The sequence below is a fragment of the Bombyx mori genome, chromosome 11 (assembly GCF_030269925.1).
Source record: "Bombyx mori chromosome 11, ASM3026992v2".
Taxonomy (NCBI): domain Eukaryota; kingdom Metazoa; phylum Arthropoda; class Insecta; order Lepidoptera; family Bombycidae; genus Bombyx; species Bombyx mori.
Genome location: NC_085117.1, coordinates 6,515,553 through 6,533,370, shown reverse-complemented (window position 1 = coordinate 6,533,370; position 17,818 = coordinate 6,515,553). Strand labels below are relative to the sequence as shown.

Here is a 17,818-nt window from a genome sequence, read left to right as displayed (position 1 = left end):
GGAGAAAAATAAATCAGGTCAGGCATATATGTAATTGTCATTTGAAAACTATGAAACGTTTGAATATATTGATCCCGTCAACTTAATTTCCTGAACTTCTCAGCCGATCACTGGCTAAGCCTACGTAGCGTCACATCGATTACGTGCTCACATACTTGACTGTTTACTAATTAACCAAGCTTCCATATAAAATGAGAGACTTTCGCACGCTCGCAATATTCACATCCTGCCATCACAACGAGTAGCACGTAAGGAATCATCATGAAACTGGTCATACTCCTTGTTGTCGTTTCTGCCATGCTCGTACTAGGAGGAGCACAAACAGCCAGCCAATTTTATTAGTGTAGATTACACACTGTGAAATCAATTAGACCAGCGGATGTAAGCCTAAATATTGATAATGATGCAGCTCGTTTTGATCCCGAGTAGCGTCACGCTTCGCATATAAATTCTCAACTTGGTTACTGTCCTGTTTACTGTGAATGTTCTATTCCAGCACAAAAATTCGATTTGTGTACATTTTATGAACTGGTAAAACGTTAATTTCGGAGCTTTGCTGGAGAATACCAGTTTTAAGACCAGAGTTTGGCGAGCCTTAAGCTTGTGGAACCTCGCAACAACCGAGACCGTCTTAACCTAAGGCTTCAAAGAATGATTTCAAAGTTGTAACCCGGTCACCCTTGAAACACGCAGTTTCTCTATGGTAAAATTTTCCACTACCAATCTTTTGAAATGTTTCAAGCTATCAAAGCAATTGGACCACGCAATACTTTCACAAATAAACCATAAAACATGATGATTACTACAGCTCTGATGAAGTCATAAACGCTCGCTTCCAGCCCCGCGTGTGTCGAGCATTATGAACTGGTTCTAAGTTCATCACTGATACTGGATGATGCCTACTTTGACTACTTACTAATTATGACGACTAATATCTATAAAGTTTGCTAGGCGTTCAAAATTAAAAGTCGCGTCAAGTAAATGTACAACATTTAATTCAGTTCATTGGTTAATTATTGGAACCTACGCAATGTCATATAAATCACATGTATATGTGTTATTATATAAATATTCATTATCTAATTGTCCATATATAGAGTAAGGGTTGCTTAGCTTTCTTCACATTCACATTTCATCTGTGGCATCAGCGAGACGTCCTCCGAAACACACTTTATTCGCAAAACATGAAATTACTACTTGCTATTGCATTAATGTTGACAACAGTAATGTGGGCGTCAACACAACAGCCTCAAGCAGTGCACACGTACTGCGGGCGTCACTTGGCCCGCACTCTGGCCGACCTGTGCTGGGAAGCGGGCGTGGACAAGCGCAGCGATGCTCAGTTCGCGAGCTACGGCTCCGCGTGGCTGATGCCGTACTCGGAAGGGCGCGACCAACGAGGCATCGTGGATGAGTGCTGTCTCAGACCCTGCAGCGTGGACGTGCTTCTGTCGTATTGTTAGACCACTCTTTTACCAAACTAATTCATTCTCAATACATTTGGAAATAAATAGCTGTAAATAACAAAATTTGTTCTTCTCTTCCTGAACCATAACTAGAAGTGTTGACTGGTACATACACATACGGTTTTTAGCCTTTACGTCGTTGTTTTTGATCGGCAAAAGCAAAATTAAAAGGTTTTGACTTGCTCTCGAGCCCCGTGAAAATGTTGACCTTTGTGGCGTGGCATGACAGACTCTCACGCCTGGGTTTAATGGGAATATTAAGTGGTTATCAAAGTCATAACACTCACAGTTACCTGGGAAGATAGAACCCAAGAATAGTTGCATTACTGTGTAGTTCTTAACCAAACCATGACTTAGAACCGGAAAATCAACACAAAGAAAAATCTCATGTAAGAGAGCAAATTTATGACCTTGTGTATACCGCTCTTTAGGCTTTTAATTTTGTTCAGATAACATTCATAAATGCTCACGGCTAACAGCCTATTAACAATGTATTGGTCGTGCTGAAGGAATGCTCGCCTAAGTGTGTACAACTTGAGCGTCTCCCTGCAAAAGTTAATGAAACTAAATTCATTTCATGTAGGGTATCTTTAATTAAACACGCCTAACTATATAGTGTTTATCTTAATGTCTCAATCAATTCTATAAAGGTCATTTACACGTTTTATCTTCTCTCCTCTTTTAGTCTCTGTCATCTGTTATTCTTCCTTTTCTCTTTCAACTTCCTCCAAGAGTTTGGTCTTTTTAGCTATAGGGGTCTTTTGAGTCGGCACAATGGTATGATTTCGTATTCTCAGATATAATATCTTCAAACTGTCATATTCTTGTCTTACTGATAAATTTTGTTGTGACTATGGATCTCTATTGCCTATTAAATTTAACTCGAAATAAAATAAGAGAATATGATTACTGTACAATTCAGAGTATTTATTGGACATTAACAATATTTTCAGGTATACTATTGTATCGTGACTGGCAGAATAAATTTAAGTGCAGCAAGTGTAAGCCAACCTCCTGTCTTTCTCGCCGGAATTTCTCATTAGGTCGCAATTCCGAGCTGATCTCTGTGGGACCTCATCTCTAAAGGAACTGGTGCACCTGATAGCAAGCCTTTCTTTCCTGAATTTCATTCATCCATCCTACTCAATTCTCAAAGTCTCTAAAATAGCTGCCGATGAAAAAAGCCAACAGCCTATTGATATTTCTTAAACTAGCAAATCTACAGGTTGCAAATTGTAGGCCCACACCAAGTACAGTTTATCTAAAAACAGAGTGAGTACTAAAAGCGTCTGCCGAGTAGTAAGGCTATAACAACATTTCAGACACTAAGAATATCGTTAACCTGCAAGCAGTTTGGTTGAATTTGACCTAAAAGAGTTTTGAAGTGAGTCAAGGACCGACTCATCAATAGGTGTCTCAATAATGCACTACTTATATAAATTTCGTAAGTCTTTCTTTTTGTGCAAGCGGTGTAACGCCATCTAGCGTTTGAACGTGGCGCAGTGTGGAGAAAACGATTTTAAGCCTCACATACTCGACACTGCACGTCGTGACTGTGCGATTTTGTATGTCGTCAGACGACAAATGTTGCACATCACTGGCATGCAGAATCTTCGAGAAACGACACATTAATAATATAAAAGGACAAGTTCACTTTGTCCAAGTCTCTTTCGTATAACATCTCTTGAGCTGCGAGGTGATTGTAATCTTTGATTTACCAAAGTCTGTTTCATTAATCCTTGGTGTAGAGAAGAAAGTGTCATCTAATTTGTCAATTATTCAAAGAAAGAGTGGACAGAGTTCACTGGTGTGCTGGGTGCGACTAGGCCCCGTGTCTCTCGACCCATAGACCACCTTTTGGGGAGTGACGTGACTGGGCCTCATGTAACATCGAAAACGACGAAAGGACTGTCGTTATGAAGTGACGGGAATGGGGAAGTATGCTGTGACAGTGCGCAAACTTAGCGGAATTGTCAGTCAAGAAAGTGTCATCTAATTTGTCAACTATTAAAAGAAAGAGTGGACAAAAAGTTAGAAAAGACTGAGGCGGATAAGAACAGAGAATCCCGTTTCAGTCGACATATCGGTCGGTCTATCGACATCAATACTACAAAAAATGGGAGTGAAAAGACTCTTAAATATCAGTTCTTTGTTCTCAACAACTGAATACTCTGTTTAATTATCATCCTAGTCTTACACTCTTGACAGAGTGGTCGTGGTCATGCATCAGTCGAATCCTGCGACACCGATGCTCTCGCGATGCGACGCCATTAATGACGCTGTTTAATTATAGATCGCCTCAAATAAAATCTCAAAGGGACTAAAAAATTTATAAGCTAGAGTCAACTAAAACGTAGGTAAATACCCATCTTTAAATGAGTAGAAAAAGGTTCAAGTTTTAAAATTCTAACAATGTAAAATGTTCATCTCAAAACTTTCTCTATATTAAAACGACTGAAATACTTCTTTACTGCCAGTTTATTAATTAAATCTTAATAATAATAATAAAATTCGAGACACAATTGAACCTAACCACAATAAGATAAGAGAACGTCAAGTGTGCAAGGCTGGAAACAGCATTCGTCCACTACGCCGCGTTTCCCGCGAGATCCCAAGTATTGTCTCGTCCAGAAGTAGGGCGCGTACTGCGCACCGCTGCGTTTCTCCACCCCGAAGCACAAGTCGGCGAGTGTATTCGCCAAATGTGCGCCGCAGTACGTGCGCGCTACCTCCTGCTCCTCGCTTGAATATGTCAAACTGATCACGACTACTAACATGAACATTATTGTAGTCTTCATCGTGGTGCTCTGTAATCGTTTTACGAGAAAGTCCTTATCAGTCCAACGTATTGGATTCGAATGTGATGTAAGCAAGACGGACTGGTTCTTTTATACTGAAAACCCCTTAATTACTATTCAATTAATCACACCTACACCAATCGCAGCTATATGTTCTACCTACACTCCCTACAGCCAGGTTATGTATGTAATGGAACGACCAAGTCGAGGCTGGGATGACGACAATGGTAAGTTCTCTCGTCGTATCTGTGGAATCACTTCCTCTGGAATGTTCCACTAAAGATAACGCATACATATGTTATTATTATTAGTATGTTATTAGTACAGACAGACTGTACATCCGAAAAATAATATATATCATATAATAATATATAACACATGATTAACTTGGTAAACTGGTAACCCTTTCTTTAACCGATACCCTTATGCTGTGAGGATATTCCAATGTTTGTGGCAGTGGCCGCTTACTAAATTTTGTGAAATATTTCTTCGGATTTTCTTTATTGCTCAGATAAGTAGACAAGCAAAAGGGCTTATCTTCTAGGGCTGTAAAGAAGCAAAAGGGCTTATCTTCTAGGGCTGTAAAGTGGTCAGCCAACTCCGTAGACATAACATGTTTGTATAATTTGGTTGGTCTAAGGGGAATTATTTCACTGATAATTAAAAACCAACTAAGCCTAACAACTAAGAAAAAATATCGTAATATTAATTTAAATCATGAAATTTATAAGTATATATATGAAATGAGTTCATAAATTAATTTGGCATTCATTTTAATCATAGTAAAGTGCAATGTGTATAAAATAATAAGGAGAAAAATAAATCAGGTCACGCATATATGTAATTGTCATTTGAAAGCTATGAAACGTTTGAATATATCGAACCCGTCAGTTTAATTTCCTGAACTTCTCAGCCGATCACTGGCTAAGCCTACGTAGCGTCACATCGATTACGTGCTCACATACTTGACTGTACACTAATTAACCAAGCTTCCATATAAAATGAGAGACTTTCGCACGCTCGCAATATTCACGTCCTGCCATCACAACGAGTAGCACGTGAGGAATCATCATGAAACTGGTCATGCTCCTTGTTGTCGTTTCTGCCATGCTCGTACTAGGAGGAGCACAAACAGCCAGCCAATTTTATTAGTGTAGATTACACACTGTGAAATCAATTAGACCAGCGGATGTAAGCCTAAATATTGATAATGATGCAGCTCGTTTTGATCCCGAGTAGCGTCACGTTTCGCATATAAACTGGTAAAACGATAATTCCGGAGCTTTGCTGGAGAATACCAGTTTTAAGACCAGAGTTTGGCGAGCCTTAAGCTTGTGGAACCTCGCAACAAACGAGACCGTCTTAACCTAAGGCTTCAAAGAATGATTTCAACGTTGTAACCCGGTCACCACTTGAAACACGCAGTTTTTCTATGGTAAAATTTTCCACTACCAATCTTTTGAAATGTTTCAAGCTATCAAAGCAATTGGACCACGCCATACTTTCACAAATAAACCATAAAACATGATTACTACAGCTCTGATGAAGTCATAAACGCTCGCTTCCAGCCCCGCGTGTGTCGAGCATTATGAACTGGTTCTAAGTTCATCACTGATACTGGATGATGCCTACTTTGACTACTTACTAATTATGACGACTAATATTTATAAAGTTTGCTAGGCGTTCAAAATTAAAAGTCGCGTCAAGTAAATGTACAACATTTAATTCAGTTCATTGGTTAATTATTGGAACCTACGCAATGTCATATAAATCACATGTATATGTGTTATTATATAAATATTCATTATCTAATTGTCCATATATAGAGTAAGGGTTGCTTAGCTTTCTTCACATTCACATTTCATCTGTGGCATCAGCGAGACGTCCTCCGAAACACACTTTATTCGCAAAACATGAAATTACTACTTGCTATTGCATTAATGTTGACAACAGTAATGTGGGCGTCAACACAACAGCCTCAAGCAGTGCACACGTACTGCGGGCGTCACTTGGCCCGCACTCTGGCCGACCTGTGCTGGGAAGCGGGCGTGGACAAGCGCAGCAATGCTCAGTACGCGAGCTACGGCTCCGCGTGGCTGATGCCGTACTCGGAAGGACGCGGCCAACGAGGCATCGTGGATGAGTGCTGTCTCAGACCCTGAAGCGTGGACGTGCTTCTGTCGTACTGTTAGACCACTCCTTTACCAAACGAATTCGTTATCAATACATTTGGAAATAAATAGCTGTAAATAACAAAAGTTGTTCTTCTCTTCCTGAACCATAACTAGAAGTGTTGACTGGCGATACACATACGGTTTTTAGCCTTTACGTCGTTATTTTTGATCGGCATAAGCAAAATTAAAAGGTTTTGTCTTGCTCTCGAGCCCCGTGAAAATGTTGACCTTTGTGGCGTGGCATGACAGACTCTCACGCCTAGGTTTAATGGGAATATTAAGTGGTTATCAAAGTCATAACACTCACAGTTACCTGGGAAGATAGAACCCAAGAGTAGTTGTATTACTGTGTAGTTCTTAACCAAACCATGACTTAGAACCGGCAAATCAACACAAAGAAAAATCTCATGTAAGAGAGCAAATTTATGACCTTGTGTATACCGCTCTTTAGGCTTTTAATTTTGTTCAGATAACATTCATAAATGCTCACGGCCAACAACCTATTAACAATATATTGGTCATGCTGAAGGAATGCTCGCCTAAGTGTGTACAACTTGAGCGTCTCCCTGCAAAAGTTAATGAAACTAAATTCATTTCATGTAGGGTATCTTTAATTAAACACGCTTAACTATATAGTGTTTATCTTAATGTCTCAATCAATTCTATAAAGGCCACTTACACGTTTTATCTTCTCTCCTCTTTTAGTCTCTATCATCTGTTATTCTTTCTTTTCTCTTTCAACTTCCTCCAAGAGGTTGGTCTTTTTAGCTATAGGGGTATTTTGAGTCGGCACAATGGTATGATTTCATATTCTCAGATATAATATCTTCAAACTGTCATATTTTTGTCTTACTGATAAATTTTGTTGTAACTATGGATCTCTATTGCATATTAAATTTAACTCGAAATAAAATAAGAGAATATTATTACTGTACAATTCAGAGTATTTATTGGACATTAACAATATTTTCAGGTATACTATTGTATCGTGACTGGCAGAACAAATTTAAGTGAAGCAAGTGTAAGCCAGCCTCCTGTCTTTCTCGCCGGAATTTCTCATTAGGTCGCAATTCCGAGCTGATCTCTGTGGGACCTCATCTCTAAAGGAATTGGGGCACCTGATAGCAAGCCTTTCCTTCCTGAATTTCATTCATCCATGCTACTCAATTCTCAAAGTCTCTAAAATAGCTGCCGATGAAAAAAGCCAACAGCCTATTGATATTTCTTAAACTAGCGAATCTACAGGTTGCAAATTGTAGGCCCACTCCAAGTACAGTTTATCTAAAATCAGAGTAGTACTAAAAGCGTCTGCCGAGTAGTAAGGCTATAACAACATTTCAGACACTAAGAATATCGCTAACCTGCAAGCAGTTTGGTTGAATTAGACCTAAAAGAGTTTTGAAGTGAGTCAAGGACCGACTCAACAATAGGTGTCTCAATAATGCACTACTTATATAAATTTCGTAAGTCTTTTTTTTTTGTGCAAGTGGACACTTTTAAAATTGTCTATTGTCACCTGTGACGGTCCTGATGATGAGAAATATAACGTCACAAAAAAGACGAAAGGACTGTCATTGTAAAGTGACGGAAATGGGGAAGTATGCTGAGACAGTGTGCAAACTTAGCGGAATTGTTAGTCAAGAAAGTGTCATCTAATTTGTCAATTATTCAAAGAAAGAGTGGACAAAAAGTTAGAAAAGACTGAGTCGGATAAGAACAGAGAATCCCGTTTCAGTCGACATATCGGTCGGTCTATCGACATCAATACTACAAAAATTGGGAGTGAAAAGACTCTAAACATCAGTTCATTGTTCTCAACAACTGAATACTCTGTTTAATTATCATCCTAGGCGTACACTCTTGACAGAGTGGTCGTGGTCAGGCATCAGTCGAATCCTGTGATACCGATGCTCTCGCGATGCGACGCCATTAATGGCGCTGTTTAATTATATATCGCCTCAAATCAAATCTCAAAGGGACTAAAAAATTTATAAGCTAGAGTCAACTAAAACGCAGCTAAATACCCATCTTTAAATGAGTAGAAAAAGGTCCAAGTTTTAAAATTCTAACAATGTAAAATGTTCATCTCAAAACTTTCTCTATATTAAAATGACTGAAATACTTCTTTACTGCCAGTTTATTAATTAAATCTTAATAATAATCAATAAAATTCGAGATACAATTGAACCTAACCACAATAAGATAAGAGAACGTCAAGTGTGCAAGGCCGGAAACAGCATTCGTCCACTACGCCGCGTTTCCCGCGAGATCCCAAGTATTGTCTCGTCCAGAAGTAGGGCGCGTACTGCGCAACGCCGCGTTTCTCCACCCCGAAGCACAAGTCGGCGAGTGTATCCGCCAAGTCTCGGCCGCAGTACGTGCGCGCTACCTCCTGCGCCTCGCTTGAACACATCAAACTGATCACGACTACTAACATGAACATTACTGAAGTCTTCATCATGGTGCTTTGTAATCGTTTTAGGAGAAGGTCCTTATCAGCTCAACGTATTGGATTTGAATGTGATGTTAGCAAGATGAACTGGTGGTTTTATACTAAAAACTCCTTAATTACTATTCAATTAATCCCACTTTACAAAGTCGCGTGGGTTCATTACGTGAAAAGCACATTAGACCAGAGATCTAGAAAATTTCATTTATACCCGGGTCAAACGTTTTAAAGCCTGAATGAAACCTACACACTGTGAAATAAATTAGACCGGCGGATGTAAACCTAATTATTCATAATGATGCAGTTGGTATTGATCCTCGAGTAGCGTCACGTTTCGCATATAAAGTCTCTGAACTTGGTTACTGTCCTGTTTACTGTGAATGTTCTATTCCAGCACAAGAATTCGGTACGTGTACATTTGATGAACTGGTAAAACGATAATTTCGGAGCTTTACTGGAGAATACCAGTCTGCAGACCAGAGTTTAGCGAACCTTAGGCTTGTCGGACCTCGCATCAAACGAGACAGTCTTAATCTAAGACTTCTTAGAATGATTTCAACATTGTAACCCGGTCATTACTTGACACGCGCAGTTCCTCTATGGTAGAATTTGCCACTACGAATCTTTTGAAATGATTCCAGCTATTAAAGCACTCATACCACGCCATACTTTCATAAATAATCCACAAAGCATGATGATGACTACAGCTCTGATAAAGTCATAAACGCTCTCTTCCAGCCACGCGTGTATCGAGCGTTATGAACTGGTTCTAAGTTCACCACTGATACCGGATGATGCTTACTTTGTCTCCTAGTTACTACCTACTACATAATGAAGATGACAAATATTTATAAATTTTGCTAGGCGTTCAAAGTTAAAAGTTGCGTCAAGTAAATGTACAACATTTAATTCAGTTCATTGGTTAATTATTGGAACCTAGGCAATGTCATATAAATCACATGCCCATGTGTTATTATATAAATATTCATTAACTAATCGTCCATATATAAAGGAAGGGTTGCTTAGCTTTCTTCACATTCACGTTTCATCTGTGGCATCAGCGAGACGTCCTCCGAAACACACTTTAGTCGCCAAACATGAAGATACTCCTTGCTATTGCATTAATGTTGTCAACAGTAATGTGGGTGTCAACACAACAGCCACAAGCAGTGCACACGTACTGTGGGCGTCACTTGGCTCGCACTCTGGCCGACCTGTGCTGGGAAGCGGGCGTGGACAAGCGCAGCGGTGCTCAGTTCGCGAGCTACGGCTCCGCGTGGCTGATGCCGTACTCGGAAGGACGCGGCAAACGAGGCATCGTGGATGAGTGCTGTCTCAGACCCTGCAGCGTGGACGTGCTTCTGTCGTACTGTTAGACCATTCCTTTACCGAACTGGTTCGTTCTCAATACATTTGGAAATAAAAAACCGTAAATAATAATAAAAAGTTCTTCTTTTCCTGAACCACAATTGAAAGTGTTGACTGGAGATTTAGATACAGTTTTTTAGACATCATTTAGATGATTTTGATTGGCAAGCAAGCTTCCAAGCCTCAGACTATCGTTTTTCTTCATTAGCGCGAAAATCACAGAAGCTTACCAACCGCCTGATATTAACTGGATGTTAGAGCCCCATGTGATGAGTGATGTTGAGACGTGTCTCACACCAAAAGTTCAAGTAACTTTTTATGGTCATATGTCATTATTAAATATCCATCACATTTATGACCTTTACACTTTTCTTTTCAATTTCAAAGACACAAAAAAAGCCACTTATTATTGAAAATTACTAGAAAGTAGTTTATTAAAGTTGTCAAACATATCAGACATGTTATATACCTAGATAAGGATCCGTAATTCATTACGTTACTATTTGTAGGAAAACGTTGGCAACCACAAGAGTTACTCAATTGACATATTAAAAATTGAGTCTAAGAAATTATAATGAAATAAAATTATACACACAATACTATCATGGACGTCGAAGGGATATAAATTTTCTTCAGGAATTGCATGACTGTTGTGGCCACTTATGTAATAACTACCCCGCTGGGCCAGAACCAGCCTGCCGGGTCGGAACGCGATACACCGCCGACCGGGTTGCTCTTCCACAGTATGTTCGGCGACGACAGCGACGACGAAAATGCAGACCGCATCGCAGTCCGCCGTTGCCGACGCACCGTCCCGTCCTCCTGGTGCCAGCGCGCTAGAGTGACGGTAGCGTGCGGCGCAACTTCAACCCCCTTAGGTCGCCCCTTGACCATAACCGGGAGGAGACTGCCTCCTCATAGGGGCCGGAGCTGGACAAACGCCCTCCTCCGGCCCCCGGCTCGTGCTTTTGTACCCCTAACTCAAGTCAACTACCCCCTAGACTCAAGTTTCTAATTTGGTTAAATTATAAAAAGCCTAAATTCGGTCCTATACATGAAGATATGTGTAAAAGTAGATCGATATTTAAAGCGCGCCTAAGAAGGTGCCAAAATAACGAGGAACAGGTGAAGTTGGATCGATTCAGTTGCTGAAGTTGGATCACATAACTCAAAGAAATATTTTAAAAACTTTTGGAAGGTCACAAATACATTAAACATTGGCCTGATTGGGCATGAAATATTCTGAGCTGGATAAATTTCTACTGCTCCATCACAACCAGTTTTGTTTTAGACCAGGTCTTTCCACATAAAGTGCAATTTTGTGCCCAAAACGGACTGTGTACTACACTGATAGAAAGACTCATCGCATCCTTGACCTATCGATAACTTTTGATCTGCTACGATACATTATGGCAAAAACTGGAGGATACCAAAGTGCCACCAGAAGTAAATAGCATTTTTTAATTTTAGTACAGCAACCAGGTCAGCGTTGTGAGATGGGCAGAAACGCTGTCCGAACCGTACAGGTTGGAGTGCAGGGTGAAACAGGGGGGACTGACTTCCCGTAAACTTTTTAATCTGTACGTCAATGCTCTGATTGACGAGCTTAGCAGCACACATGTCGGCTGTCATGTTGAAGGTATCAATATCAATAATATCAGTTATGAAATGGTGACGACATGGTGATGCTGAGTGCGTCTGCCTGTGAGCTGGCGAGGCTCCTACATACATATACGTGAGAGGTATGTTAACCTAGTGTATAACATTAAAAAAAGTCAATGCATGGTCTTTGAGGCCGGAGCCAAGTGCCTTATGAGAATACCACCTTTATTCGTAGATACCACCAGACTCTCTGAACAGAGAAACACTTAATCTGAACAGAATTTATATATTAGGTATGTTAGCGTGGCTTGCGTTAGATATATGAATTATAGATTACAAAATAATGCAAAAACGCTGTAGTAATTAGATCTTATCTTAGAATCACATTCAATCAAAATAAAATTGAATTGTTCGAGATGATACCAGCATCTCGTTTTTACCATCGCACCGCCCGCCACCGGAGTAGAGTTCATCCATACTACCTGGAGCCACTGCGGTCATCCACAGTGCGTTTCCAGAGATCTTTTTTGCCACGTACCATCCGGCTATGGAATGAGCTCCCCTCCACGGTGTTTCCCGAGCGCTATGACATGTCCTTCTTCAAACGAGGCTTATGGAGAGTATTAAGCGGTAGGCAGCGGCTTGGCTCTGCCCCTGGCATTGCTGAAGTCCATGGGCGACGGTAACCACTCACCATCAGGTGGGCCGTATGCCCGTCTGCCTACAAAGGCAATAAAAATAAATAAAAAAATAAAAAAATAAAAACTATTTTACAAAGTTTGCTTGTTAAACAATTAATGCGCACTCAAAAGAGAGAAATATATGCAAGAGACGATATCAAACAATATTAATCTATAATTGGAATATTATAAATTATTAGTAATTTGATCAAATTTCAAGCGAAAAGTAGCATAGTGCCACATTAAATTACTTTGTAATTTTTTTTAAATTCTACCTACCTACCTTCAACCTATCGACATTAACACATGAAATGACCCGTTGTGGTCATACGCCTCGTGTTAGCATTCCCCCGCAAAATTGTCAGTGACTATACCAAGTCAATAACACTGGGCCTGATATGGTACAAATAATAAATACTTCATCTATGTGCAAACTAGATCTAACAAACACGATACATTTTTTTAAGGCCTATCTCAATAAGTTACGACATATTTATATAGAAATACTCGATTGTCCTTTGAAACACGTCATATATTACCAATATTAACAGTGCCCGCTCTTTAAAACTTACTGTAACCTATCTAACAGAGCTGCAGTGTGAAAAGTGGTTTTAATTATGTGGCAAAACCCGAGGGAAATTGTTATGCTATATTACGATGCTACGGCGAGGTAGTAACGTCTGACCATAAACTAGGGCTACGTGCCGTTAAGAAGCATTGAATTAAAACCAATTAACTGATGAAGTTAGCCAATGGTCAAACATTTTTGCCAATTTTATGTTTCCCTTGCAACTTCAAACTAAATTATCCGCTTGACAAAAGATTTGACAGCTAAGTTGACAAAAGACGCTCAGACGATAACTTTTAATTTAATAAAACAACTCAGAAATACTTGTTACTGGCAATTTATTACATAAATATATCTTATCTTAAGACGTTGGTCTTAAAAACAGTCAGTAGATAACTTTTGTTAAAGTAATACATTACACACCGCAGTACGATTTGAGAACCTCTAGTTTGCAAGGGCGGAAACAACATTCGTCCACTACGCCGGGTCCCTTGCGAGATCGCAAGTATGTCTCCTGCCAGTAAGGCGCGTACTGCGCACCGCCGCGTTTCTCCACTCCGAAGCACACGTAAGCGAGTATATTCGCCAAGTGTCGGCCGCAGTACGTGCGCGCTACCTCCTGCTCCTCGCTTGAATACGTCAAACTGATCACGACTACTAATATGAACATTACTGCAGTCTTCATCATGGTGCTTTGTAATCGTTTTACGAGAAAGTCCTTATCAGTCCAACGTATTGGATTCGAATGTGATGTAAGCTAGACGGACTGGTTCTTTTATACTGAAAACCCCTTAATTACTATTCAATTAATCACACCTACACCAATCGCAGCTATATGTTCTACCTACACACCCTACAGCCAGGTTATATAAATATTTTATTGCTTAGATGGGTGGACGAGCTCACAGCCCACCTGATATTAAGTGGTTACTGGAGCCCATAGACATCTAGAACGTAAATGCGCCACCCACCTTGAGATATAAGTTCTAAGGTATAGTTACAACGGCTGCCCCACCCTTCAAACCGAAACGCATTACTGCTTCACGGCAGAAATAGGCGGGGCGGTGGTACCTACCCGTGCGGACTCACAAGAGGTCCTACCACCAGTAATTACCCAAATTATAATTTTGCGGGTTTGATTTTTATTACACTATGTTATTCCTTCACCGTGGAAGTCAATCGTGAACAATTGTTAAGTACGTATTTCATTAGAAAAATTGGTACCCGCCTGCGGGATTCGAACATCGGTGCATCGCTAGATCCGAATGCACCGGACGTCTTATCCTTTAGGCCACGACGACTTCAATATATGTAATGGAACGACCAAGTCGAGGCTGGGATGACGACAATGGTAAGTTCTCTCGTCGTATCTGTGGAATCACTTCCTCTGGAATGTTCCACTAAAGATAACGCATACATATGTTATTATTATTAGTATGTTATTAGTACAGACAGACTGTACATCCGAAAAATAATATATATCATATAATAATAAATAACACAATATGATTAACTTGGTAAACAGGTAACCCTTTCTTTAACCGATACCCTTGTGCTGTGAGGATATTCCAATGTTTGTGGCAGTGGCCGCTTACTAAATTTTGTGAAATATTTCTTCAGGATTTTCTTTATTGCTCAGATAGGTAGACGAGCAAAAAGGCTTACGTTAAAAGGCTGTAAAGTGATCCGCCAACTCCAAAGACATAGCATGTATACATAATTTGCTTGGTCCAAGGGGAATTATTTCATTAATTAAAAACCAACTAAGGCTAAAAACAAAAAAAATACCTAATATTAATTGAAAACATGAAATTTATAATTATATAATATAGGAAATGAATTCGTAAATTAATTTGGTATTCATTTTAATCATAGTAAAGTCCAATGTGTATAAAATAATAAGGAGAAAAATAAATCAGGTCGGGCATATATGTAATTGTCATTTGAAAACTATGAAACGTTTGAATATATTGATCCCGTCAACTTAATTTCCTGAACTTCTCAGCCGATCACTGGCTAAGCCTACGTAGCGTCACATCGATTACGTGCTCACATACTTGACTGTTTACTAATTAACCAAGCTTCCATATAAAATGAGAGACTTTCGCACGCTCGCAATATTCACATCCTGCCATCACAACGAGTAGCACGTAAGGAATCATCATGAAACTGGTCATACTCCTTGTTGTCGTTTCTGCCATGCTCGTACTAGGAGGAGCACAAACAGCCAGCCAATTTTATTAGTGTAGATTACACACTGTGAAATCAATTAGACCAGCGGATGTAAGCCTAAATATTGATAATGATGCAGCTCGTTTTGATCCCGAGTAGCGTCACGCTTCGCATATAAATTCTCAACTTGGTTACTGTCCTGTTTACTGTGAATGTTCTATTCCAGCACAAAAATTCGATTCGTGTACATTTTATGAACTGGTAAAACGTTAATTTCGGAGCTTTGCTGGAGAATACCAGTTTTAAGACCAGAGTTTGGCGAGCCTTAAGCTTGTGGAACCTCGCAACAACCGAGACCGTCTTAACAATGATTTCAAAGTTGTAACCCGGTCACCCTTGAAACACGCAGTTTCTCTATGGTAAAATTTTCCACTACCAATCTTTTAAAATGTTTCAAGCTATCAAAGCAATTGGACCACGCAATACTTTCACAAATAAACCATAAAACATGATTACTACAGCTCTGATGAAGTCATAAACGCTCGCTTCCAGCCCCGCGTGTGTCGAGCATTATGAACTGGTTCTAAGTTCATCACTGATACTGGATGATGCCTACTTTGACTACTTACTAATTATGACGACTAATATCTATAAAGTTTGCTAGGCGTTCAAAATTAAAAGTCGCGTCAAGTAAATGTACAACATTTAATTCAGTTCATTGGTTAATTATTAGAACCTACGCAATGTCAAAAAAATCACGTGACCATAATTTTGTTATAAATAAATATTCATGAACCACATTTCAATATATAAATGAAGGGTTGGTTAGCTTTCATCACATTCACATTTCATCAGTCGCATTAGCAAGACTTCCTTCGAAACACACTTCAGTCGCCAAACATGAAATTACTCCTTGCTATTGCATTAATGTTGACAACAGTAATGTGGGCGTCAACACAACAGCCTCAAACAGTGCACACGTACTGCGGGCATCACTTGGCCCGCACTCTGGCCGACCTGTGCTGGGAAGCGGGCGTGGACAAGCGCAGCGATGCTCAGTTCGCGAGCTACGGCTCCGCGTGGCTGATGCCGTACTCGGAAGGGCGCGACCAACGAGGCATCGTGGATGAGTGCTGTCTCAGACCCTGCAGCGTGGACGTGCTTCTGTCGTATTGTTAGACCACTCTTTTACCAAACTAATTCATTCTCAATACATTTGGAAATAAATAGCTGTAAATAACAAAATTTGTTCTTCTCTTCCTGAACCATAACTAGAAGTGTTGACTGGTACATACACATACGGTTTTTAGCCTTTACGTCGTTGTTTTTGATCGGAAAAAGCAAAATTAAAAGGTTTTGACTTGCTCTCGAGCCCCGTGAAAATGTTGACCTTTGTGGCGTGGCATGACAGACTCTCACGCCTGGGTTTAATGGGAATATTAAGTGGTTATCAAAGTCATAACACTCACAGTTACCTGGGAAGATAGAACCCAAGAATAGTTGCATTACTGTGTAGTTCTTGCAGGCGATGCTCGACTTCTGCGAGTCCACCATCTCGCAGAAGGAGGCGGCGGAACGGGAGAGGGAGAGCTCTTCTTCCCTCTCGGCGCCGTGCCGCCGCCGTCGAGCCGGGGTTCGGAGGAGGGCGTTTGTCCAGCTCCAGCCCCTATGAGGAGGCAGTCTCCTCCCGGTGATGGTCACGGGGCGACCTAAGGGGGTTGAGGCAGCGCCGCACGCTACCGTCACTCTAGCGCGCTGGCACCAGGAGGACGGGACGGCGCGTCGGCGGCTGCGGACTGCGATGCGGTTCGCATTTTCGTCGTCGCTGTCGTCGCCGAACATACTGTTGAAGAGCAACCCGGTCGGCGGTGTATCGCGTTCCGACCCGGCTGGCTGGTTCTGGCCCAGCGGGGTATCCCGGAACACCAGCGGCACCGCCCGGGCGGCCTGGTAGGGCCGCCGTACCGCGGAGACCGACGTCGTTGGTCGTCGACTATCGCCTCGACGACCCGTCGGTCGGGCGTCCTCGGGGTGGCGCCGCGTGTCTGGTTGTAGTGTTGACCGCGGGAACCCCCCTACTCTGAACGGGTTCTGACCCCGGACGGAGATCGGACGTCGGGTGTAAGAGTGCAGGGGAGTCGTTTAGTGGGTGGGCCCTAAAATCCTTGGGCCCGCGATCTGCTCTCAACACCTGCAGATCGTTGAGTCTCACATACCCCGCGCGCCCCATAGGCGCGGGGACCTCGTAGGAGGTTCGGCCCCCGGCCCGAAAAAAAAAAAAAAAAAAAAACTGTGTAGTTCTTAACCAAACCATGACTTAGAACCGGCAAATCAACACAAAGAAAAATCTCATGTAAGAGAGCAAATTTATGACCTTGTGTATACCGCTCTTTAGGCTTTTAATTTTGTTCAGATAACATTCATAAATGCTCACGGCTAACAGCCTATTAACAATATATTGGTCGTGCTGAAGGAATGCTCGCCTAAGTGTGTACAACTTGAGCGTCTCCCTGCAAAAGTTAATGAAACTAAATTCATTTC

At 41.0% G+C, this 17,818-nt stretch overlaps 8 protein-coding genes across 11 annotated transcripts in view; 4 read left to right on the top strand and 4 right to left on the bottom strand.

Annotated features, from left to right (window-relative positions):
* Positions 1-17,818, bottom strand: part of LOC101744167 (netrin-B) — a 249,874-nt gene that overhangs the window by 155,294 nt on the left and 76,762 nt on the right. The window lies entirely within an intron of this gene.
* On the top strand, positions 1,185-1,463 carry Bbx-a5 (bombyxin A-5). The gene is given in 1 exon segment (NM_001128136.2): positions 1,185-1,463. A coding segment is annotated over 1 exon segment (279 nt).
* On the bottom strand, positions 3,927-4,341 carry LOC119629140 (bombyxin B-12). Its single transcript, XM_038014053.2, has one exon. The coding sequence runs from the start codon at positions 4,262-4,264 to the stop codon at positions 3,995-3,997; it is 270 nt and encodes an 89-aa protein (XP_037869981.1). The 5' UTR covers positions 4,265-4,341; the 3' UTR covers positions 3,927-3,994.
* On the top strand, positions 6,178-6,426 carry Bbx-a10 (bombyxin A-10). The gene has a single exon (NM_001128315.1). The coding sequence runs from the start codon at positions 6,178-6,180 to the stop codon at positions 6,424-6,426; it is 249 nt and encodes an 82-aa protein (NP_001121787.1).
* On the bottom strand, positions 8,627-8,899 carry Bbx-b6 (bombyxin B-6). The gene has a single exon (NM_001128323.1). The coding sequence runs from the start codon at positions 8,897-8,899 to the stop codon at positions 8,627-8,629; it is 273 nt and encodes a 90-aa protein (NP_001121795.1).
* LOC119629137 (bombyxin A-6-like) lies at positions 9,775-10,333 on the top strand. The gene has a single exon (XM_038014050.2). The coding sequence runs from the start codon at positions 9,985-9,987 to the stop codon at positions 10,261-10,263; it is 279 nt and encodes a 92-aa protein (XP_037869978.1). The 5' UTR covers positions 9,775-9,984; the 3' UTR covers positions 10,264-10,333.
* On the bottom strand, positions 13,427-13,851 carry LOC119629139 (bombyxin B-5). The gene has a single exon (XM_038014052.2). It carries the CDS (start codon positions 13,791-13,793, stop codon positions 13,521-13,523), a length of 273 nt encoding a protein of 90 aa, XP_037869980.1. The 5' UTR covers positions 13,794-13,851; the 3' UTR covers positions 13,427-13,520.
* LOC119629138 (bombyxin A-5-like) lies at positions 15,217-16,522 on the top strand. Its single transcript, XM_062670856.1, has one exon. It carries the CDS (start codon positions 16,178-16,180, stop codon positions 16,454-16,456), a length of 279 nt encoding a protein of 92 aa, XP_062526840.1. The 5' UTR covers positions 15,217-16,177; the 3' UTR covers positions 16,457-16,522.